Genomic DNA, 26,125 nt, shown 5'->3' with positions numbered 1-26,125 from the left:
CTCCAGGCAGAATACTTTCCTTCCGCTACTACTCTCTGCTTTCTCCCTGCAAGCCAATGTTTTATCCACCCAGCCAAGGTTCCACTGATCCTGTGCCATGACTTTCTGGATAGTTTCTCGTTGTCAAATGCCTTGCTAAAATCCATGTACAGCACATCTACCGCCCTACCCTCGATGTGTTACCTCCTCAAAAAACTCGATTAGACTCGTGAGGCATGACCTTCCCTTCACAAATCCACGCTGACTATCCTTGAGTAGACTGGACTTTTCCAAATGCTCACAGATCCTATCCTTAAGAATCCTCTCCAATTGTTTGAACACCACTGATGAAAGACTCACTGCTCTATAATTCCCAGGATTCTCCCAATTACCTTTTTATTGGTGAATCTTGATTCAAACATTGGTCAAACCAAGCAGATTTCTCTCCTCAAATCTACGAGTCGGGCTCCTTCAGGTTTCCAGATTGCTAACAACTGGAATTACATTTCCCAGATACTTTGGTAGTTCTTTCATTCACTTCTCTGGATGAATGGAGCACACCTCTGGACTAGTAACTTCCACTGTGCTGCCTCACCCCTTGTACTCAATGCATTGATGTTCAGTCCAAGCCCCCCTCTGGAGATCCAACATTTAACCATATAACCACTTACAGCACAGAACAGGCCAGTTCGGCCCTACTAGTCCATGCCGTAGCAAATCCCCACCCTCCTAGTCCCACTGACCAGCACCCGGTCCATACTCCTCTAGTCCCCTCCTATCCATGTAACGATCCAGTCTTTCCTTAAATGTAACCAATAATGGATCATCTAGGCGGATACTTCACTGAGGTAGCATTGCATTGTTGGAAGCAATGGATTTTGTAGGCTGGTGAAGATATTGCTGCAAGTTACGGTCTGATTAAAATCAGGAATAACTTAGTAAGCTAATGGAGTTGTTCAAGTGAACCGGCGTGGACTCAAAGGGCCGATATGGCCTGTTTCCACGCTATGAACGGTTATATGGTTATGGTTATAACATGATTTGGATTAATCCTTTGATCGTGAAAGTTATATAAACTACAAGTATATATTCAAAGGTTCTTTGACTGTGTCATTAAGCTGGTGTCTCTTACCCAGAACAAACTCTACTCCACCAGTGTGACATTTTTCGCAGTTGCTGCATTTGTGAACGGATTTGAATTACGGTATATGTCAGAGTATAAGACGGTAGTTGAACTTTAAATGTGTCACCCCCCAAACCAAAGTCGTCTTATACGCCAAGTATGAAATCCGAACCAATATCCTGTGGTTTAGTGTCCCCCATGGCAATGGAGAACAGCATAAAACTCTCGCATCTCCTACAGCCCTATCACTAAATATTTTTCTACTGAAACGTGCATTTGGGAAGCTGGATATTTTATTAATATTTTATTAAAACAATATATAAACCAGTCTAATGTCCCTTAAAGTAACAACTCGGCAAACAAAGCTAACAGTCGCCATTTGCAACAGCTGACACAGCCAGGGTCCCAGGGTGCATTCTGTTTACACTACCTCGTCAGGTCAATCACAATAAATCTCCCAGTGACCATTTTTAAAGACAGGGTTTCTTGGAAATGCTCAAGTTTTCAGAAATGTGCAGCAAGAGGAGGCACTGCACACAAGCCAGTTCTAGAGCAGATGTAGCAGATGTGGTCCATGAGCAGAGTCAAAATGGATACGTTGTGTCAAGAAATAAAATACACATCTTTTGCACTTAAGTGGGCTAAGGACAACCAAGAGCACAGAAAATACTTCAAAGCCACTGCTTCATGGTGCAGTTATTTTATGAGAAGAAATGATCTAGCATTGAGGCAGAAAACTAAAATAGCTCAGATCTTGATGTTAGAATCACTCATTTTCATCACCTACATAACATAAGAAACATGGTTATCTATTAAGCAACACTGCAAAAGTGGATGAAACACCCTGAGTGGTTGGTAAAGGACTATTGGGGCAGTAATCTCTCGGCAGTAGGTGCCAGACTTGGGGTTGTCTTATACAGCAAGTGTAGCTCAAAACCTACATTTTAAGTGGAAATTCTGGGGATTGTCTTATACACCCAGTTGCCGTATATGCCAATACATACGGTAACTTCCCAATTTGGTCCCATGTAACAACTTTCATAGAATTCATTCGATTTTCAGGATTTTGCTTCGGGGAGTGAGCTCCAGGGTTCAGGCGGTGGTGACGAAGCAACGATGATATCTTGCTTGAGCTAGGATGATGAGGGAGGAGTGTTCTCATGTGCCTGCTGTTCTTCTCCCACCTGGTGCTAGACACCATGGGTTTGGGAGGAACATTTGGACTGCCCCCATTGGAGAACAGAAGGATAAGGAGGGCATTTTGAATGCTGAAAGACCAGGACGAGTAGATGTGGCGATGAGGTTTCCCATGCTAGGGGATTCCAGGACAAGAGAGCATAACTTCAGGATAAAGGGCGTCAATTGAAAACAGAGGTGGGGAGAAATTTCTTAAGCCAGAGGGTCGCAAGTCTGTGGAACTTGTTGCCCCAGGCAGCTGTGTAAACTAGGTCGTTGGGTGTATTTAAGGGAGAGATTGACAGATATTTAATTAGTCAGGGCATCAAGGGTTACGGGGAGAAGGTCAGGATGTGGAGCTGAAGGGAGGATAGATCAGCTCATGATAGAATGGCAGAGTAGACTCGATGGGCTGATTGGCTTTCGTCTGCACCTATATCTTGTGTGAGAACTGGCATGGTACCTGCAGTGTATTGGTAGATGAGGTGTACTGAACCAGCAGTGGAGCAAATAAATGCTCAAGGTTGTCAAATGCACTGTTTGCGTCAAGCTTCCGCAGAGGTGTTGAACCTGCAGTCATCCTGGTAATGGGAAATATTCCATCACACTCCCAATTTGTGGCTTGCAGATGGTGAGGTCTTCTCTGGACACCCAGGATCTGTTCTTCTAGTCTTGCTATTTATGTGGCTTGACCAGCCGGGTTTCTGGTCACAGATAACTTCCAGGAGACAGATGGTGGGGTGACTCAGTGATGTAATGCAATTGAATATCCAGGGTACAAGCCAAGCTTCTTGCGTGTCAGACATGGTCATTCCCTGGCACTGTTGTGGAGGGGGCCCACACCTGACTGAGTTTCAAGTTACAGGGGGTGTAATTTGCTGAGGACTTGCAAATGAAATTGAGCATCAGTAAAAATAGGCGTCAGGCGGAGTCTGACAACGGAGAGGTCATTTTACTTTTATTTAGCCATAAGGTACAATGTTTCCATTGACGAACGAAGATTCACTCCCAGAGCACTCTTCGATAACAACTTTGAGAAGAACATCCACAGTAACATAAGCGTGGAACCAGAATTGGAAACATGCGACCAATTCAATTTCCATGTTCTGGTAAGTACCAAACTGTGAAGCACATATTTGTAGGGACACAGAGTAACACAAGAAAGTCTGCAGATGCTGTGATTGTAGTAAATATACTAAGATATATAACCAAAGTTTCAGGCTGAGGCCTTGATGAAGGGGGTCAGGCCCAAAATGTTAGTTATGTATCTTTGCCTCCTCTAGACAATGTGGAACCTGCTGAGGTCCTCCAGCACTTTTGCATATTTAGAAGGGCACAGAGCATAGAGACAAGTCCTTCAAGTCCACACTGGCCTATTCACACCAGTCCTGCCCTGCTCCTATTTTATCTTCCCCACATTCAATGAACCCTCCAATTGCCCACACCCTTTGGGAAATTTACAGAGGTCAATTAGCCAACCAACCCGCATGTCCTTAGGATGTGGGAAGAAACTGGGGCATCCAGGAAAAACTTATGCAATCACAGAAAGAACATAGAAATTCCTCAGACAGTATCCCAGGTCAGGATTGAACCTGGGTCATTTCCCTATGCCTTCAATATAATGAAATCACAATTGAACCTGTATTAACATATTCACTCCTGAGCCCTCATCTGCTGCAGTCTCCCCATCATTGTACAGCTCATTTGCTTGTCACCTCAACCCCCTTGTTTTTTAATTTCCTTCCCCCATAATAGTATCTGTAAAGAATATTCCAGCACTGTATAGGCCCTTCAGCCCCAATTTTGTGTCAACCTATTTATTTTTATCTCCCAAAAAATCTAAACTCTTCCTACCTTATTTTTCTTCCATCCATGTGCCTGTCTAAGAGTCTCTTAAATGCCACCAGTGTTTCAGCCTCCACCACTATTTTGAGAAGGGTTATAGTTGTCACATGACAACACTACTCTCTTCCTTCCCTACCTACCTAATTGGAGGACACACCAGCTGACAATCAAGGTTTGGTCCCACCCCATAAATCAGTGCATACCTTGTCATTGGTCCCATGTAAATTGACTGGACTCTCCAGCCTGCCTGTACTTGGCCTTGGGCCATTGGATTAACCCTCCTGGCACCAAGCCATTGGTTCCTGCTAACGATGTGGGCTGGGCCCCTCCAGCACTACAAAAATGCCATGTGCTCTTTGTTCCCCCTTTTTGCCAATTTGGGACCACCCTGCTTCACTCTAGGTTTAGAACTGTGGAAGGGTACTGGAGAAACTTTTGGTAAGAATCTGCATTGTTAAAAGGGTTGGGTGCATTTAATTAGTGTCCTTGTAGTACAGAGCCATCCCTGCACTGAATCATAGTGATTTTTCCTTGATCTTTGTAGATTCTAGTTCTGTGTGTGTGTGCCTTGCCTTTTGAGACCTACCAAGCCTAATTCCTCACTCACAACCACCACCATCCCTGGCAAGGCATTCTACAACACTCTGTATATTTAAAAAAAACTTGCCTTTGTTGTCCCCCTAAACTTCCCTCTCATCACTTTTGTCCAGATGTCCCCTGCTGTTTTCTATTCGCGCCCTGGGAGAATGGTGCCTGTTATCCACCTTAACTATGCCTCTCATAATCTTTTAGACCTCTGTTTAGTCTCCTCTCATCCTCCATCCAAAAAGGAAAGTCCCAGCTCTGTTACCCTTGCCTCATAAAACTGAATGGAGGAGGGGTTGTTTGGGAAATGAGAAAGGTGAGGGTTGATTGTAAGATACATAATTGCAATATACAAATGCACTGATACTTTTACTTTGGCCAAAGCAGTATAAACAATAGAATAAATTAAATTACTACAGTGTAGCATGACAAAAAAATGACAATGGGGCAGAATGCTTGGCGTAGCGGTTAGCGCAACGCTGTTACAGCGCCAACGATTGGGTCCTGGATTTGAATCTTCCGCTGCCTGTAAGGAGTTAGAACGTTCTCTCATGTCAGCATGGGTTTTCTCCAGGGGCTCTGGTTTCTTCTTTGAAACATACCGGGGGTGTAGGTTGATTAGGTGTGATTGGGCTGCATGGGTTTGTGGGCCAAAAGGGCTTGTTACCATGCTGTATGTCTAAATTTAAAATTAAAATAACTAGGAAAGAATGGATAAATATTTACAATTGCAGTTGGTGGAAAAAATGAGTGGTTTCCAATGTGCAGACAGCTCTTTTGGAGGTCCCAGAGTTGTTCAAGGTTAGGATAGTACATGATAGCTGTCAGGAAGAAAAATCTGTTCTTGAGTCTTGGAACTGGAGGTACCTTCTGCCTGAAGGTATTAGTGAGAAGAGGGTGTGACCAGGAGGATTGTTGTGGTGGGGGGGGGGTGTCCTCTATGATGTTAGCTCATAGTCATACAATATCCAAGTCAACCAAAATGTCCCACCCACACATAGTCCCACCTGCTTGCAATTGGCCCATAACCCCATAAACCAGCCATTCACAACCTTTTAGGACTCTGCTCAAGGATTATGGGAAGCTGTCAAGTTTTGGTTTCTTCCGTACTTCTCTCCTACCGATTAAATTTTTAAAAAAATCATGTTGTGTGAGGTGAAAATAAAATAAGGCTTTTACTCAAATCTGCTGTGGCCTCCAGGCAAGCCGTGGAGTCCCCGTTGAGAATGGCTGTTCTAAACCCATCCTGTTCATGTATCCCTCCAATTTTTTTTGTTAAACGTTCCAATAGTTCCTGCATATGCATTGTCTATGTGCTTGATTGCATGTCTGTGTGTTTTGCACTGAGGACCAGAGAACACTGTTTTGTTGGGTTGTACTTGTCCAATCAGATGACTTGACTAGTACCTCAACCACCTTTCCTGTCAGCTGTTCCATGCACCCACCACCCTCTGTATTTAAAAAAAAGCACTTCCCTTCAGATTTCTGTTAATGTCGTTTATTAATTGAGGGAATGGAGATAACAATAGTGTATTAATTCATATGAATTAAATGTAATGTAATGGCATCTATTTTTGATTGAAGTCCAATCTGTGGTGAATTGAACAAAGCATTTCCATGACACACAAAACTATGGGCCACCTGCAAGAAAATTGGACTTAATATAATTTTTTTTTAATTTTAAATTTAGACATACAGCATGGTAACAGGCCATTTTGGCCCAAGAGCTTGCCCAATTACACCCAATTAAGATATGAATGGTGGGAGGAAACTGGAACCCCCGGGGAAAACCCATGCAGCCACAAGAGAGTGCAACAACTCCTTATGGACACCGCGAGATTCGAACACTGGTCCCGATTGCTGGAGTTGTAATAGCCTTGTGCTAACCGCTACGCCAACTGTGCTGCTCTTAAAAAAAAAATTAATATAAGTCATGACTTGGTGACCAATGACAAACGAATGGTGGTTGGTCCGTGCTCGAGAACCTGTGCAGACAACGTGAAGGTGCTTCTCCACTATGCAGTGCCCTGAAGATGTGAGGACTCGTTATAAAATACAAAGTATTTCTTCTAATTCTGCTCCCATCGTCCTGCTCAGCTCAAGCTCTTCTTTTAATCCTTTGTTTCTCTCAGGATACCCTGGATTATGTGAGACCCATCAGATTCATATTGGATTTCAGCCTTTTGGATCCTGAATATGGCCCAGTTTTGGATGATGGATGGCCGACGTCAGCTAGAAGCACGGTGGGTGGTGTTTTGGTAAAGGTTCCATTACTGTCGCATAATACTACATTTAGAATGTAACATGCCTGAAATTCTTTAACTTTTGTCCACCGTAAGGCAGACAGAGAGTCGCCACTTTGTCCAGCACCGCTACAGCACCTGGTATTCCTTGGTGGTCTCCCCTCCAAGTACTGGCTAGGCCTGAGCCTGCTTAGCTTCCGAGATCAGACCACCTCAGGCATATTCAGGCTATTAGGTAATAATAGCAACAACCTATTGGGAGGATCTACCTGAGCATTGAAGTCATATCATTATTACAAAGGGCCTATAATCATGCCTTAAATAAGGGCACCCTCTTGTTCAACACAGTGCCACAAACATGCAATAACACTACTGCTCAGATGTGGCTGGGCTGTGCTAGTCTCTTACCAAGGTTGGAACAGTTAGCGCAACGCTGTTACAGTGTCAGTAACCCAGGTTTAAATCCTGCGCTGTCTGTAAGGAGTTTGTACGTTCTCCCAGTGTCTGGGTTTTCTCCGGGTGCTCTGGTTTCCTCCCACCCTTCAAAACGAACGGAGCTTGTTTCGTTAATTGGGTGGAACATGGGATGTTGCCATGTAATGAAACCTGGTCACCATAGTGGGGTGTGGCAGTAATGTTAGTGGACCAGTGGACCCAGAGTAATAATTCTAGTGATGTGAGTTCTGGCCCTACCAAGGCAGGTAGGGAATTTGTTTTTTTTAAAAGATTAGGAATTATATTTTATTTTAATTAGTAGCAGACTGAATATGAAACTGTTGGATTGGAGCAAAACCCCATCTGGTTTTACAAATGCCTCCAAGGGTGTGCAGAAAAATTTCCATCTCCCAGTGCTTGGAAACCCACTCACACATCGTTGACGTGGTGAACACGTATGAACTGATCTATAACCTTGCAGTTTTTGGATGATTGTTGGGGAATGGCCCAAGCTTCCCTTGGGCACCCCACCTAATAACCCTCTGGGAAGGAGCTCTATTGTCTCAGACAATATGGCATCACCTCTCATACCAACATGCCTTATGAAATGGCTAGGTAAGCATTTTTAAAGTTCAAGTTTAGTATTATCATAAAATTGTAAAGTACAATGGGACAAAACAGTGTTCTTCGGTCCTCAATGTAAAAATATGCCGACACATGTATAGACATCACACACACATTTACAAGTGATTTATGCACGATACAGGTACAAAAATAAATATTGTTAAATAGAGGGAATGTATGAGCAGTTCATCAGTTATTGTCCCTGCCCATGGGAAGTTGTTTCTCAGCCTGGTGAAACTGCGTCTGATACTTCCCTGGAAAATGCTATGTGCAGGTTGGACAGGGTCCTTAACTATTTTGCGAGTTCTATTCGACAGAGATTCCATCAATGGGAGTGGAGGGAGACTCCAGTGATCCTCTACACCACTTCTATGGATTGTCCTCCGACCCAATGTTCTACAGTATTGTATCCTGATGTAGCCAGCCAGGACGCTCTTGATAGAGCTCCTGGCATGGGGACATTGACTCAACTCAGCATGTTTTTCTGGAATTTAGAAGATTGAGAGGGGATCTCATAGAAAGCCTCAAATAGAACTGGCCAGAATTGACCCAGGAAGGGTCAACATGGTGGTCAGAAAGACCAGGACCAGGGGTTCACAGTCTGAAGGTTGTCACTTTAGACCAGGGGTGTCAAACTCAAATTCACCGAGGGCCAAAATTAAAAACTTGGACTAAGTCGAGGGCCGAACTAAATATTTATTGAAAATTTTCAACAACATCTGCATGTTTTCTCTTCTTTCAACATATGTAATGTTAAACTTTAGGATATAACTTTAGGAGGATAATGTTACAGGTCAGGAGTAGGTAACTCAAATTCACCCTTTGCTTGACCTGAGGGAAACATATTTGGTCCCTGTGGAGATGTAGTCAGCATTCACAGGCTGTGTCCATTTTGGCCTGCATCAGGACTCAGCATTTCCTGCTCACTCCTCAGGCTCTAGGCCTCTATTCACCCTCAACCCACCATCCCTCTACCTGACCAGTCCTTTACTCAACCTCTACTCACCCCTCACTCCACTCGCTCTGCCTCTACCTACCCCATCCTATACACGCCCCTCTACTGCCTCTCCCCTCAACCTGTTCCTCCCTCTACCCGTCTCTCACCCTCTAATCACCCCTCCCCTACTCGCCCTGCCCCTCCCCTTTTACCTCTTCCTTATCCACCCCTCCTTCTACTCATCCCTCCCTCTAACTGCCCCTCACACCACCATAACTTCCCCTGCCCATTACTCCTCACCTACACCCTCTGCCCACCCCTGCTTACCCACCCACTCAGGCCCAGCGCGCTGCCGATCAGCCTTTGCGGACAGCCACCATCTCTCTCTTAACGTGCAGGGCCGAACCAGCCGTCCCTGGGGTCTGCGCGGGTGCAAGCGCTGAAGGCCGTGGCGACCGGGAGAAGTGCGCTCGCGCTGTGGAAGGGCCGTCCGGTGCCAGTCGCGCGGGGCTCGCGCTGCTCGGGGACCATGCACAGCCTGCCATGCCCGTCGCGCCGACAGGAAATCACAGGTGCTCGCCCATCCGCCGCACCGCTCGACAGGTGGGAGAAGTGACTGGTTGTGCGGGGTGCCTTCCAACGGGCTTGCCGGCTGATGACATCGACAGACTTCTCGTGTTACAATTTCTCGTGTTACAATGGGGAAGGATGTGCAGTGAAGGGGGAGGATGGTGGGGGTGACAATACCAAAAAACAGCATCGGCTCTCGCTGCAGGGCGGGCCACCTCTAATATATTTTTGAAATGATCTTACGGGCCAAATATAATTATATCGAGGGCCTAATTTGGCCTGCGGGCCAGAGTTTGACATGTGTGCTTTAGACCAAGGTGAGGAGAAACCTCCCAAAGAGAGGTGGACTTCTCTACCGCAGAAAAGTTTATATTTTATGAAGGCAAGAAGGATGTGAGGAGAAAGCTGGAACAGGGACTTGAATTTGGATGATCAAATTTCAAGGAGAAAACTCAAAGGGGCAAACAGCCTACTCCTGCTCCTAATTTCCCAAGTCCATGTAGATTTTGGTTCTAGTCAGGATGCTCAGTAAGTTCTAGTCTTGTTACTGATGTGTATGCTCAATTTTTAATCTAAATAAAATCTTTCAATTAACAATTGATGCGTCATCTGGAAATCCAAAGGTTATGGGCAGAAAACAGGGGAGTGGTGCTGAGTGGGGAAATGGATTAGCTCCATAGAAGCCTTGATGACCCAATTGGCCTACTTAAGCTCCTATGTCTTAAGGTCTAAGTGAACACACTGGTTCAACATTTCAACATGCAATAAGTTTAAGTGGATTCTATTTTTTGGCATTTCAATGATAGAGGGCTTACAAGCAGCTATACTTTGAGGTGCTTGAGGAGATTCGGTATGTCACCAAAGACCCTCGGAAATGTCTACAGGTGTACCGTGGAGAGCTTTCTGACTGGTGCATCACTCTCTGGTATGATGGTGCCAACGCTCAGGACAAGAAAAAAAACTCCAGAAGGTTGTTAACTTGGCCTTGTCTTCACTCTCTCAGAATCAGAATTTAATGTCATGAACAAGTCACAAAATTTGGGCAAACATTCGTATTATGTACCATCTTACAACAATATATATTAAAAAAATTAAAATAGAAGTGCACAAATGTAAGGTAGTTTCTTTGGTTCTTAATTGACCACAGAGGACATCTACCCCCACCCCCTTCCCATCCCTGCTGGACTGGATGAGCTCCCACAACACCCCAGGTACCTGGGGTGATTGAGAGTCTCTGATTCCAGAGCCTAATATGTTTCAGGCATATTCCATCGGACTGGGCAATTGTCCAGCTTTTCATTTTCCCCCCTCTTCCAGTTGTTGAATTTATGGGGTATTCTGACTGGCGTCTGAGTTGACTTCTTCAGTCTATATGCCCTAACTGCTCTCCTGAGAACTTGGTATTTAAAAACACCCTATGGTGTGGCAGAATGCCACACTAAAACTCCAAGATCTGATTCCATTTTGAGCTGTTAGGTCATCTTGTATGTAACATCAACAGCACAGTATAATGGTTTAAAGTACCGAGCTTGTTAACCCATTGTGCCTGGCAGGCATTTTGTAGCTGAGAAATAGTTGTGGCATTGAACTGATTTAACCCATGTTTTGGTCTTGGAATGTTGGCCTGGAGCTCAGAGCAATTCCCTCAGGCATTTGTGACAGGATAACTGCAATCCCATCCCCTTCTTCCCAGCTCTTGCCCACCACTCGGAGGTTGCAGGCGGAAAGCTGTTGCGGCCTCACCTTCAGAGCGGAAGGATGTGGATTCGTGTCTGGTTCCAGGGAGTTGAGCCACAAAATCCAGGCTGACAAGGTGGGGAATGCCACGCTTCGATGCAATGTTATAACTGAGCCAGTGGTATTCTTCCAAAGGAATGCAGCAGGGCCCTCCCTCGTGCTCTGGCCCACATCTATTCTTCATTTATGTAATTGAAATAGTGATTTACAGACCCTCGTGGCTAGCAGCTGGCTGTGCACAATTCCCCATCGTGTTTCTTTCATTGCGACAGTGAGCAGTGCAAGTGGAGAATTTTTGAAATCCAGTGTTCATGAATTGAGTCGGTCCAGATTTTCGGATTTTCTGGAATTTTTGGCAGTACTTTTAAAATTCAAATTTAAGGAAAATAAACAGGTAAATTTTGATAGTTTATTAACGAAACATTTTTTCCATATAAAATACAAAAAAACATTTTTCTTATATTTCTGCAACTTTCACGTGGTTGCTTTTTGCTGATGTAAATCTGTGATTCTTACACAAAAGCTGAGAGCTTTCAAGAAGTCTGGATTCTCGGTTGGTCCGGAATTCTGGCATCCAGATTTTGGACTTTTACTGTACAAGATGTGTTGCAGCATTGGGACAGGTCGCACATTACTGCAAAACTTCAGCTTTGATGTTAAATTTTTATTTAGACACATAGCACAGTTACAGACCCTTTCGGCCCATGATCCCTTGCTGCCCAATTACACCCAAATGACCTGCAACCCTGGTACATTTTGAAGGGTGGGAGGAAACCCGAACACCTGGAGGAAAATGCAGTCATGGGGAGAACATACAAACTCCTTACAGACAGCGAGGGATTTGAAACCCCGTCCAAATCACTGGGGCTGTAATGGCATTGTGCTTAACCGTTACACTAACCATGCTGTGCTAATTGAGAGAGTTGAACCGCTGGTTGCTTCTTGGACCCTTGAGAAGAGGAAGAGGGTATGGGGAGTGACCTTTGACCCAGGACAGCACTGTGCAACCCTGCTTACTACAAGTCCATTGCCTTTGTAAACCATGAGCCCTGACTGGGATCCTCTCCTCTGGAAGGCAATGGCATGACTGTAAATGGAGAATAGTGCGCTTTATTGTTTGTCTTTGATTCCCTCATAGCTTGGCTTCTGGAGTGACTGTGGCGAGGATGAACACTGCGTGCCTGATCTGGCTATAGGAGCTCGCACTGATCTTCATGGTTCCAGGTGAGTAAACAATCACCTTGTTGGAGCATCATGTCTTACCACAATGTGGCGCCAAATCAAGGAGGCTGTACGAGGGATACTTAGTGGTTTTTCTCCCCTCTTCTCCCTGTTTAAAGGTGCTGACCTGTGGTGTCCCACCAATGTCTGGTGATCTAGACCCACTCCCCCATTTTCTGGTGGCACAGAGGGGGAAACATATGTAAGATTGTACTGGAATCTTATTGTGTCTTTGCAATGAGGAACTGGCCAAAGTGAACTTTAGCCTCAGTTGTAGGTTATGAAGGAACAAAGGCTGCACTGAGAATTCTTGCTGGAATTTAGAAGAGTGAGATGGGACCTTGTAGAAACGTAAAATTATGAAAGGCATAGATAAGATAGACGTAAGTTGTTTCCATTGGTGGAGGAGATTAGAACTGGGGACATAGCCTCAAGGTTCAGGGTAGTAGATTTAGGACTGCCTTTCCCATTGAAGCAGTGGAAATTATCTCAGTAAATGTATTTAAGACAAGGTTGGATAGATTTTTACATAGTGGGGGAATTGAGGGATATGGGGACAAGGCAGGAGGGTGGAGATGAGCCATCGTCAGATCAGCCATGACCTCATTGAATGGCCGAGCAGGCTCAAAGGGCCAGATGCTCCTATTTATGTTCTTATGAACCGTCTGTCAGGTCGAGGGTGCAGGAGAGTTGTAGAATCAGCAGAGCTGATGGGAATGTGACAGGGAGAAAATGGGATTGATGCAGGATGTTTTTGAAGAGAGCCTGATGATCAGCACAGAACTGTGGGGGGGGGGGGGACAAAGGGCCTGTTTCAAGGCTGTGTGAGTTCAGGGAGAATTTCACCTAGAATTTTGAAAGCTGACAGCACTCTGACCAGAGTTGTTGGGGAAGTTTGAAGATTGAAACAATTGAAGATGTTCGTGAATTGGCCTGACATCCCACAAACCCATGGCTTGGATCTTTTTCAGCCAGTTTCCCTTCATTATTGAAGACTCACGGAGAAGGCTCGTGGTGGATGCCTGGATGGAGAATAAGCGGGAGAATGCCTACAGCACCATCCTCAACGTCACCTTCTCCAGGAACCTGCAGTTTGCCACTCTCACACAGAGGGTGAGTCGCCTCTCCCTCACCTCCCTGACTCCCACTGCAACCATCCCAGCCATAAACCACCCACCTCCTGCAATGCTGTGAAGTTCATTTCCTGACCATGAACCTCAATGATTATGCCATTGGTGCAGTATTCCTACTGTTACATTTTCTAAGTGTGTAGCATTCAAAATCTGCAACTGAAATCAGAGCCCTGGAACAAGTACATATACACATGAACGTGGCTGTGTCCTCGCTCCTGAGTAAAGTCAGCTTGACCTTGAAGGATCAGCAACATCTCCAATACTTTCTACTCCTCCCAAGCCTAAAATGTAACTATCTTTTAAAAACATCTCATCTAAAAATCCCTTCCAAATCCTCAGGGAGACTTGACATGCAACACTGAAGCCACAGGCAAACCCCTATTATGATCTAGATGTCACTCTGCTTTTTTGCTACCCCGTGTATGTTACAACATTCTTTAAAACCTTCCTTTTCCCCAACTTGGCCTTGTACCTCTTAGTTTGACCATTCTGCTGAGGAGTGGAACAGATGAGACGATTTATTACACTACAGGCGCAATATAAATGCAAGTTGTTGTTGTGAAACACTGAAGTCTGCGGGCACTTGATTGTAGTAAAAACACACCATGAATGCTGGAGGGACACAGCCAGTCTCACAGCATCCATAGGAGGTAAAGGTATATTACTGACGTCTCGGACTTGAGCCCTCCCTCGGGGTATAAGCAAAAAGCAGGCAGGTGTATGGGAGAATGGGAGGGGGAGAAGTCCAGACCAACAGACATTTCCTCTAGGTCTGTCGTTCTTCTTTCACAACCAAAATCGATTTTCACCTTTCCTCTTGTGTATCCAATTAACACCTTTTATCTGTTGGTCTGGACTCCCCCCCCCCCCCCTCCCCCCCACACCTCTTCCATTCTTCCCCCATTCTCACCAAGTCTTTATTCAGACACCAGGCTGCTTTTTGCTTCTACCTGAAGAAGGACTCAGGATTGAAACGTCAGTAATATATCTTTCCCTTTTATGAATGCTGTGGGATTGCCTGTGCTCCTCCAGCATTCGTCTTTTTACAAGTCGTTGTTGGACAACTATGATCGCTGATGGGATCAGTTCCTTTCCCGAGCATCCCATCTCCTACCCCTCTTAAATCCTCTTCATTCACAAGAACATTGTGTTTCAAATGGATCTATTTTATAAACACTGCAGCCAAGCAGCATTAAGATAACAACCACACATGTTGGCCATGCCAAGCTCTGGGCAATGTGAGACTGTTTTGGAGATTGGTGGCTTGGTGGTGCTGACAGTTGCGCCGTCAGAGGCAGCTGTTGTGTTGAGTGTGGTGCTGAGCACAGACCTGCTTCAGTGGTGTGCGAGAGAGAGAGAGAGAGAGAGAGACCCCCGCACAGCGAGCGAGACCCCCGCACAGCGAGCGAGACCCCCGCACAGCGAGCGAGACCCCCGCACAGCGAGCGAGACCCCCGCACAGCGAGCGAGACCCCCGCACAGCGAGCGAGACCCCCGCACAGCGAGCGAGACCCCCGCACAGCGAGCGAGACCCCCGCACAGCGAGCGAGACCCCCGCACAGCGAGCGAGACCCCCGCACAGCGAGCGAGACCCCCGCACAGCGAGCGAGACCCCCGCACAGCGAGCGAGACCCCCGCACAGCGAGCGAGACCCCCGCACAGCGAGCGAGACCCCCGCACAGCGAGCGAGACCCCCGCACAGCGAGCGAGACCCCCGCACAGCGAGCGAGACCCCCGCACAGCGAGCGAGACCCCCGCACAGCGAGCGAGACCCCCGCACAGCGAGCGAGACCCCCGCACAGCGAGCGAGACCCCCGCACAGCGAGCGAGACCCCCGCACAGCGAGCGAGACCCCCGCACAGCGTGCGAGACCCCCGCACAGCGAGCGAGACCCCCGCACAGCGAGCGAGACCCCCGCACAGCGAGCGAGACCCCCGCACAGCGAGCGAGACCCCCGCACAGCGAGCGAGACCCCCGCACAGCGAGCGAGACCCCCGCACAGCGAGCGAGACCCCCGCACAGCGAGCGAGACCCCCGCACAGCGAGCGAGACCCCCGCACAGCGAGCGAGACCCCCGCACAGCGAGCGAGACCCCCGCACAGCGAGCGAGACCCCCGCACAGCGAGCGAGACCCCCGCACAGCGAGCGAGACCCCCGCACAGCGAGCGAGACCCCCGCACAGCGAGCGAGACCCCCGCACAGCGAGCGAGACCCCCGCACAGCGAGCGAGACCCCCGCACAGCGAGCGGGCGAGCGAGGCCCCCGCACAGCGAGCGGGCGAGCGAGGCCCCCCGCACAGCGAGCGGGCGAGCGAGGCCCCCCGCACAGCGAGCGGGCGAGCGAGGCCCCCCGCACAGCGAGCGGGCGAGCGAGGCCCCCCGCACAGCGAGCGGGCGAGCGAGGCCCCCCGCACAGCGAGCGGGCGAGCGAGGCCCCCCGCACAGCGAGCGGGCGAGCGAGGCCCCCCGCACAGCGAGCGGGCGAGCGAGGCCCCCCGCACAGCGAGCGAGCGAGACCCCCACACACACACACACACACACACGTTTTTACTACAATCAAGTGCCTGTAGTGTAATAAATCGTCTCATCTGTTCCACACACATACATACACACACAGACACAGAGACCCCCACACACAGAAAGAGAGAGAGACCTCCCCACACACACACACACACACACACACACACACACACACACACACACACACACACACACACACACACACACACACAGATGCTGAGGCCAGGATAGTTACAGGTATACCCCGTTTTACAAATACTCACTTTTGCGAAGAAACCTGTGTTCACTTTTACAAAAGGAGCTGAATGGGTTTTGAATGAGTCTTTGCTTTTATGAAAATACCCATCAATTAGTAGCGAATGGGTCTTTGCTTTACACCATTTCGGTTAATGAAATTTTCCTAGGAACACTCTGGTTTCGTAAAGCAGGGCATACCTGTACTGACTCGCATCAAGTCCTGAAGGTTGAAAGCCTAGAAGCAAAGCACAGAAGCAAACCATTCAGCCCATCTGATCCCCTTTACAATTCCCGCGAGGTGCCTCGACGAAGTTGCACATCCATCCCTTCTTGGAAATGGAGATTTCCAATTCAAATTTCGGATTTATTGTCTGAATGCACATATGATATCACATACAACCCTGAGATTCTTCTTCCTGCAGTGTACAATACTTGTACACAATGTACACCTATAAACAAACTGCAATACAGAGAACCAAAAAAAATCAAGTACAAAAGTAAGTCTTTAAATGAATCCCTGATGGAGTTTATTGTTGAGTCTGAAAGTGTACAGAAGATGGTCACAAAATGTTGTAGATCTGTGTATTTAAAAAAAAACTACATCTGTTGGAGGAACTTAGCAGGTCAGGTGGCATCTGTGGAGGCAAAGGGATGGTCAACAAGACCATCTGTATCAGTCTTGGTGTAAAGAGTTGGCTTCATTAGGGTCCAAAGTGTCAATATGCGCATGGAGCCAGCAGACAGAGAGAGGTACTAAATTAACACTTCCCATCTGTATTCACTATAGAGAAAGGAGACAATGGAATTCTAAAATAAATTCCCATTGAAAAGGTATTAGGTATCATAATGAGCTTAAGACTAAGATGTAGTAGGAGCAGGAATAGGCTATTCAGCCCATTGTGTCTGCTCTGCCATTTCATCATGAGCTGATCCATTTTTCCTCAGCCCCTCCACCAGGCTTTCTCCCCATAACGTTTGATGCACTGGCTAATCAAGACCCGGCCTCCACAACTACCACTGGCAACAAATTCCAGATTTACCACCCTCTGGCCGAATAAATCCCTCGGCATCTGTTCTCAGCAGACACCCTTCAATCCTGAATAAATCCCCAGGACCTTTTGAGATGTATCCCAGGGAGGAAAACTTGGAATTGTGACAGAAATTTTCAAACTTCTGGCCAGAGGTGTCTGGTGACTGGAGGACACCAAATGTGGTGGCTCTGTTCAAAGCCAACAGCAATTGTCCAGATAATTACAGCAGAAAAAAAAACTCCAAGGTGCTGTTACGGGTGGCACTATTGGTGTAGTGTTTTGTTCAACGCCTTTACAGCGCCAGCGATCAGGAACAGGGTTCGAATCCTGAGCTGTCTGTAAGGAATTTGTACGTTCTCCCTGTGTTTGTATGGGTTTTCCCCAGGGATTGGATTTCCTCCCACTCTTTGAAATGTACTGCAGGTGTCAGTTAATAGGGTGTAATTTGGACAGCATGGACTTATGGGCCAAAATGGCCTGTTAACATGCTGTATGTCTAAATCTAAGTTTTGTCCTTCTCTTGCAGGACAATAGTGATGTGAAAATCGACTGCAATATTTTGGAAAAGTGGTACAACAGCAAAGTGTGCACTGTGGCTTACCCAGTGTTCAGGTCCCAGAGCAAGGTAAGGAGCTTACATTCTGGGTCACATTATCATGGATGGCACAGTGAAGCGGGTAAATCTCTCACTCACAGAGCCAGAGAACGGGGCTGATAGAAAGCAGTCGAGCACAGGGATAGACCCTTTGTCCAGAATCAGAATTTATTGTCATAAGCAGGTGTCATGAAATGTGTTGTTCTGCGGTAGCATTAAAGGGTTATAAAACAAATAAATTGGTGCAGAAGAAAAGTGAGGTAGTGTTGTTCATCCGTCTATTCAGAAATCTGATGGCGAAGGGGAAGAAGCTCTTTTAGAACCGTTGAGTGCTCATCCTCAGGTTCCTGTACCTCCTTCCTGTTGGTGGTAGTGAGAATAGGGCATGGCCTGGGTGGTGAGGGTCCTTGAGGATAAAGGCCTCTTGTAAATGTCCTTAATGGAGTGAAGACTGGTGCCCATGATGGCGCTGACCGAATTTGTAACTCTCTGTCATCTTTTCCTGACCGGTGCGCTGGCACCTCCATAGCAGGTAGTGTTGCAACCAGTCAGAATGCTCCTGTAGAAATTTGCAAGAATCTTCAGTGACGTACCGAATCTCCTCAAACACCCCATAAAGTACTGCATAGCCATTGGCTTGTGACTGCTTCAACTTGGAGGCTCCAGGACAGATCTGAAGAGATGTTGACGCTCAGGAATTTAAAGTCTTGACCCTCTCCACTGCTGACCCCTTGATGAGCATTGGTTTATGTTCTCCTGATTTCTCCCTCCAGTTCATGTCCACTGACTCCTTGCTGAGACATTTACAACAATCCTATGCTAATCCCATATTTTATTCTGCACACATTCCCATTAACCCTCCCCCTCCCACACACAGGTATGCCCTGGGGGTAATTTACAGTGGCCAATGAACTTGCCAACCCATACGATCTAGGGACGCTGGAGAAGACCGGAGTGCCCGGGGAACCCACACAATCACAGGGACAGCGGCAGATGTCGGGATCGAACCCAAGTTGCTGTAGATGTGAGAAAGTTGTTCAAGCCACTGTGCTCTGTGCTGGGTTCAATCCTGAACACTAATGCTGTCTGCGCACAATCCCTGCCACTCCCTGGGTGCTCAAGTCTCCTCTCACATCCCAAAGACAGGCAGGCCAGTCGGTTAATAAGTAATTTACCCCTAGTGTAAGGGAGTGGGAAGAGGATGTGAGGAGAATTTTTAAAAGACTTGATGGGCTGAAAGGCCTGTTTCTGCACTGCCCTTCTTTGTGACACGACGCAGGTTGGTACAAGCTCACGAGAGGCACAGGCCTCACTTTTAGGAACTCGGAGAAGCATTGTCCTCTGGACAAGATACCAAACCCCTCTAGAATTCCACGGTTCCCTGGGAGTTGATATTCAGACCAGTGGAATAATTCCCCTCATTTGACCAGTTTAAATTAAGTGCCAGTCCTAATTAAATCCTTCTGTCTGTTTTAATCATTACTGTTTTGTTATAATTGAAAGGCTTATTAGACCCTTTCAGAAGGCAGTTAAGAGTCTGTAATAGCACTGTGGGTCTGGAGTCACATTTCGACCACTCTAGGTAATGTGCAGTGAAGGACATGAATGTAGGTTCAAGGTTCCTTTATTGTGTAACAATATATTAAAAAATGAAACATACACGATATCCTTCAACTTTTGTCTGCCGAAAAGCAAATAGTTACCATGAGCATTGCCTGGCACCACTAACAAACAGACAAAGGAGAGTCCCTTAAGAGTCATTAAGTGGCTGTAGATTCACCTCTGGCACTCCCGCTTCTGCAGTAGTAGACTTCAGTTCAAACCATCAGCAATCCAAGCTCCTGATCCAACCTCTAAGATCAGGAAGCCTTCAGTACCTAAGGCAATTTGGGAGCCCTCAGCGTCCTCTCAAATCCCCAGCTCCGTTACCTGGTTTCCATGAGCCGGTCTCCAGCAGCTCGTGTGGTTCCCCTTGACCGCAAGTCACCTGCAGCCAGTGTGAGTCCTTCAGCCACTGAGCCCCTTGCTGGTCCGCTGCCATGGTCAAAATCCTTTACGGTCATCTCCTCTGTTTCTCCTTCTCAACGGTGGGTGGGGGGGGGGGGGGGTGTTCTTCCCGTTTCTAGTGTCCTGCACCAGTCTGCTGCTCTCTGGTGTCTGCAACCCCTCATGGCTGCTGACGAGCACAGACGCCGCCATCTCGGGCCCAGAGTCCTCGCGCAGTTGCAGTATTTTATTTACAAACCCCCCTCGGCTCCTTTAACATGCAGTTTAAAGGCTGAACGGAGCTACTGTCATTAGGACCGGGTAGTTGAACCCTTTGGAGCAGCGCCATGTTTCCACTCCCTGCTCTCCTGGGTCCACACCAATGGAAGTGGTACCATTAGAGTATCGCCACTTTGTCCACTCAATGAACCTTCACCACCTTGCAGTACAATTGTATTATTATATTTCCAAGCTGCATGTTGGGATTTGAACTCTTGTCATTAAATTGTTAATCCTGAATCTTGGCAACAAACCACTGTGTCATAGTTTTCTAAGTCTATCAGTTACCGACAGGAGCAGGATTGCATAGGACAAAAAAAGAATATAAATTGAGTTAGTGTTGGTTGTAAATGTCAAGTTAACCTTCCTGAAATGATTGGGTGCTACATACATATGGAGTTACCAGAATTTTCCACTATTGTTGGTTTAAAGGGCCTATTCAGGAATGTCAAAAGTCTGTAGCATAAACAGAATCCTGTCTTTCTTTCTCTGGATTTAATTTCAAGTGCTCAGGGGCTAAGAATGCAACTGCGTGGCAACAGGAGCCACAACCAATGCCAAAGTGCACACAAATCAGCAAGTGGAAACCTTAGCTACGTACGGCCGATCTGGCTCCTACGCGACACAACCTTCATCTGCTCTGCTGACATGAGCTCTTTGTGGTCTTTCAAGTTAATAATTCAACCCAGCCGTTCCAAAAGAAAAACACAAAATATTTCTGGAAACTCTGGCGAGGGCAAATGTTGAGAGTAGAGTGTAGAGAGTACTGAGAGGTTGGATGATTTCAGTCTCCTGGGATATAGGACCTGCTGCACCCCAATGGTCCAGTGACGAGGCTAACTCATCGTGATCGGTCGCCTCGGCATTTCTTGCTGATGTATTTCTGATCTCTCTCTGTAGGTGGCTTTTCGTCTGGAGTTTGAGTTCAGCCGTTCTAGCTTCCTGGATCATGTGGAATTCACTCTGACAGCCAGCAGGTGAAATATTGCCTAATGAGTTCGGTTTAAATCTAGTAGCGATAGCGTTTTTAAAAAAGGTTCTCAAAACGTTTAGCGCAATGCTACGACGATGAGTGACCCGGGTTTGAATCCAACACCGTGTGTAAGGAGTTTGTACATTCTCCCCGTGTCGGTGTGGGTTTCCTCCAGGTGTCCTGGTTCCTCTCGCCCTTTAACAATGTGTAGTGGTTGCAAGTTAATTGGGGTGCACTGGCTCATGAGCCGGAAGGTCCTGTAATTGCAACTGCATGACTACATTTTTTTAATTATCAATTTAAAAAAAGCCACGTTCTTCTCAGTGTTAGTCCTGAGCTGTGTCTGTCATTATGGGAAAAGCAGGAAGAGGTGCATCTGCAACCAGTGCTCTCTGCCTGGGGCTCATCAGTGGTGCTCCCACTCTCTCTCACTCACTCAGTGCAAGTGTGAAGCATTCTGAAACGGGGCCTCTCGGGAGACTCCCTTTTTCCTTTCGCCCATGGTTCTTGTCACCCAGTTGGCCTCTGCTCGTGGCCTGCTGGCTGTGTCTTGGTTCATGGTGCTTTCACCTCTGTGACGGAAGGTCGAGTGATTGAGCCAGGCTCCAGTGCACCGCTGAGGGAGTGCTGTCGTGTTGAAGGTGTTTTCCAGAGAAAAACAGGGGACTTCTCCCTGGGATATTAGTTGATCCCTCAATCAACATGACTTAATCATCCCTGATTGAGCAGCACTCCTGCAAAGTCTATTGCCATCTGATTTCACGAGGGCAACCCAACGAAACATCGTTCTCCAGTCCTCAGTGCAGAACATGTAGACACACAGCCAGACATAACACACATACAGACAGGTAATAGATATGCAGGACAAGTATTCACACATACAAATAAATAAATATTTTTTTAAAAATATGAGGGTAAGTGTGAGAAGTTCCTTTGGTCATTTAGCATTCTCACTGCTGTGGGAAGAAATTGTTCCTTGGCCTGGTCTTCCTAGGTCTGATATTCTTCCCTGATGGGAGCAGCTGAAAGATGCTGTGTGCAGGGTAGAAGGGTCCTCAATGATTTTGAGTGCCCTCTTCAGACAATGATCCCAGTAGATCATGTTAATGGGAGGGGGTGGGGGAAAGGAAGGCTCCTGTGAATTGACCTCCGATCCATTTCTCTGCAACAGCTGTACCACAGTGTAATGCAGCCGGCCAAGACACACTCAATGGAGCTCCGAAAGAAGGCTGACATAATGGGGGCCAGTAGCCTTGCCTGCCTCCGTATTCTCAGGAGTTCTGTGTCCAGTGCATTGGTGTTTGTGGGGGCTTGCTGTGCAGATTGGTGGCTGTTTCTTCCATGATAAAAGTGATGGCTTTTCTAAGGTGGTGAGAGGAATTGAGAAAATCCAGAGGAAACACACTGGGAGAAAGCGGGAACTTCACACGGACAGGTCTGGAGGTCAGGATTGGACCAGGGTATCTGGTGTCATGAGGTAGTGGCTCTACCCACTGAAACCACTGGCCAGGGAACGGCAGGAGTGTCCCAAGGCTGGGAGAGGTTTTAACATCCAGGATCACGGGAAGAAGGTACAATCCGCACACAGGCCACTACCAAAGGCTCTTGAGTCACTGGAGCTTGAGCCCTCGGCACTGCCTGCAGCTGCTCAATCTGAGGAAGGACACAGTGTGGCAGGGCACAGTCCGTGCTGGCGAATAATGGACAGGAAAAGGGATGGAAGTGAACAGAAATCCACTCTGAATTTGAGTGTCGGAGCAGGTTTGGTGGGCCAGATGGCTGACACCATAGAACCATTACAGCACGGAAACAGGTGCTTCAGCCCTTCTAGTCTGTGCCGAACTATTATTCAGCCTAGTCCCACTGACCTGCACCCACTCCATACTCCTCCCATCCATGTTCCTGTCTAAATTCAAACACTTCATCTGGCAGCTCGTCCCACTCTCCCACCACTCTGTGTGAAGTTCCCCCTCATGTTTCCCCTGGACACTTCACCCTTAGCCCATGTCCTCTGATTTGTATCTCACCTACCCTCAGTGGAAACAGCCTACCTGCATTTACTCCTGCTCCTGTTTCTCAAGACCCATGATGTGACTTCTGTCTGTTGGTTGCCCAGGTTGTCTGCACTGTGGGAATCTAACATGTTTTCTTTGTTCAGTGATGGTGAAGAAATGGAGGATACTCTTCACGACAATGTCTACCGGCTCTCCGTTCCTGTACGATATGAAGCAGATCTCCTCCTCACTAGGTAGGCAGCAGGTATCTGTATTCCAAACACTCTGATTGGGCAGGTCAGCTCGACTGACACATGTTCCACACTGCAAAACCTACAGTCTGACCTCTCTGCCTCTCCATCTCCCTCCATTCATCACCCATTTAATTTCCACTCTTAAAGCCTCCTTCCATCCATCCCTTATGGTTTTTTTCCATTCAAAAATGTTTTCCCACCTTCACGCACGAACAACCAAAACTCAAAATCTCAGTTTCCTTTAGCGTGTTTAGACAGCATACCGGAACCACGGTAATTAAAGAGACGGGACTTGCAAATATGTGCTATACATTAGCCCGTTGTTTCCAGAATGCCTCCAGTTAACTTTAGACTGGAAAATTTACTAGGCAGTCTAAGGAGGTAAAATTTCAGAATGGAAATGAGCTCTTCATTTCCATTCTGACTTTCTAACACAGACTGCGTTCTGAAAATTTGGAAGTAATTTCCCGGAATACAGTGGCTGTGTACATTTTTTTTTAAATCAGTTCCCAGAAGCAATTTGGGATATTATTGAGCTAAAAAGATGTTATTTGAACTGCAAACTGTAGCAGTTGATTTTCATTCAAACAGAGCAAACTCACAATTGTTTTCAAATGTCAATAATGGATGCAAATTCCCAGAGGACATTTGAAAGGGGTGGGGAGGAGGAGAGTCAACGGGAACCTGAGTAGGAACCGTTTTTTACCGAGGGTGGAGGGTGCATGGAATGGGCTGCCAGAGGAGGTGGTTAAGGCAGGTGCTATTGGATCCGTGGTTAGGATGGGTTTAGAGCAGGACTCTGCAAAGTTTCAGCCAGGACTCTGCAAAGTTTATGGCCCACTTTCCCCGTGAAGCAGTCAAGTTTTGGTATCTTCTGTACTTCTCTCCTACCAACTACACAAAAAAATTTTTAAAAAATTTGTAACGCAAGGTGAAAAGAAAACAAGGCTTTCACTTGAACGTGCTGTGTCCTCCAGTAGGGCCCCCATGAGAATGGCTAATTTGGATGGCCTCCGTGAGATGGATATGGGCCAAGCACAGGCAGCTGGGACTAGCTTGTATGGGATGTTTTGGTGGGTGATTGTATTTTGGCTGACAGTGGAGGTACTGACCCTCCCAGCTACTCTGCAGGGAAACTCCTACCTATGCCCCTTCTGTATTTATCACATTGGAAACCCTGGCAAATTTCTACAGATGTGTGCTAGAAAATGTATTTAAAAGGCAGTTTGGTGCCAGTGTGCTGGACCTGATTGGTGGAACGGGATGATCCAGTGTGCTGCATCTGATTGGTGGAACAAGTTGGTGTCATAGATGCGATTGTCAGGATGAAGTTCCTACAATGCTCTCAGACACGTCAAGATTATTGAGTAGTTGAGCCTGTTCTCAGTTTTGAGTCTGCCTGTGTGTATCTCTACCTCCCATTGACGATGTGATGTTGTTGTGGCAGGAATTCCAGTCCCGATCGCTACGACTTGAAATCAGTGCAAGAATTGGAGGAAAACGGAGATTTTGATCTTCCATTTAACTTCACCTTCACGGTAAGGTCATTTCCATTTACTTTCATCCTCCAGTTGACAGATTTACCCTACACTTCCTTCAATACTTTCAGAAGGCACTTGTTTGAGGATAGTTCCATTGGTGCTCAGAACCCTGGATGGTGAAGTTACCTATTTGACTTTGGACTACATAATAATTGATGTGGATCTCTTCCTTCTCTGACATTGGGCATGTGTAAGGAGGATGGTGAATAGGAGCTGCATCAGCCCAAGCTAAAGTCACACAGCAAATTAAACTGATCCCCATACTTGAACTGTTTCAATTCATTGCAACCTGATTTGCAATCAAGACCTTCTGGAACTTTTTGCTAGACAGATTCTTCACAGGAAGAAATATTGATTGGACAGGTTAAAGTTGTGGTTACATCACTTGATTACTAGTTAATAATAAACTAGGGAGCAGGCATCCAAATGCTGTTTGTTTGTGAATTTCAAGTATTCATTAAATAAATGCCAGTTAATTTGTTGGTTATAAAAGGTTAGCGTCACCAAACTGGCATTAAAGCTGTTGAAATAATGCAGGGTAGTTTCTTGACTTCATTTCTGAATTCAGTATTGTGAGTTTTTTTTAGTCCAAATTTTAAATTTAGACATGCAGCCCTTTTGGCCCACGAGTCCAGGCCACACAATTAACATAGAAGGATTGGAAAAAAACTGGAGCACTTGGAAGAAATCCACACAGACACAGGGAGAGCATACAAACTTCTTACAGGCAGTGCCGCATTTGAACCCAGGTTGCTGGCGCTGTAATAGTGTTGCGCCACACTAGCCATGCTGCCGAGGGAAATCTTTTAGGGTTGGCTGCTTTGTCTGGCAGAGTACAAGGCTTGTCAGTAATGCTGGTGTCATATGGTCTTAAAACGTCGACGCCTCACACTGCGTAAATATTCTGTGGGGGGCACTGTATATGTATGACAGTTTACTCTCAAATGGAACATTGTGGCTGTATCGGGTAAAGTTGTTCAGAAGAGTTTGCAAAAGGTCCTGCAAAACTATCATCTATCGATGGCCATGACACTCAAAGGATCTACTTGGAAATTTCGGTCAGATTTTCAGTGTGAGAATACTGGCCCAAACTCCCAAGCAATCCATG

At 46.7% G+C, this 26,125-nt stretch overlaps 1 protein-coding gene across 5 annotated transcripts in view; it reads left to right on the top strand.

The window, feature by feature from the left end:
* Positions 1–26,125, top strand: part of itga11a (integrin, alpha 11a) — a 133,764-nt gene that overhangs the window by 88,831 nt on the left and 18,808 nt on the right. For all 5 annotated transcript variants that reach the window (XM_069910501.1, XM_069910503.1, XM_069910500.1 and 2 more), the window contains exons 17-24: positions 3,245–3,387; positions 6,841–6,951; positions 12,393–12,478; positions 13,447–13,588; positions 17,922–18,020; positions 21,156–21,232; positions 23,387–23,476; positions 24,924–25,014. In XM_069910501.1, the coding sequence (XP_069766602.1) occupies positions 3,245–3,387; positions 6,841–6,951; positions 12,393–12,478; positions 13,447–13,588; positions 17,922–18,020; positions 21,156–21,232; positions 23,387–23,476; positions 24,924–25,014 (839 nt within the window). The remainder of the gene's footprint in view (positions 1–3,244; positions 3,388–6,840; positions 6,952–12,392; positions 12,479–13,446; positions 13,589–17,921; positions 18,021–21,155; positions 21,233–23,386; positions 23,477–24,923; positions 25,015–26,125) is intronic.

Source organism: Narcine bancroftii, chromosome 14 (assembly GCF_036971445.1).
Source record: "Narcine bancroftii isolate sNarBan1 chromosome 14, sNarBan1.hap1, whole genome shotgun sequence".
In the NCBI taxonomy this organism is placed as follows: Eukaryota; Metazoa; Chordata; class Chondrichthyes; order Torpediniformes; family Narcinidae; genus Narcine; species Narcine bancroftii.
The sequence above is the reverse complement of the archived record's forward strand: the minus strand, read 5'-3'. Positions and strand labels throughout refer to the sequence as shown.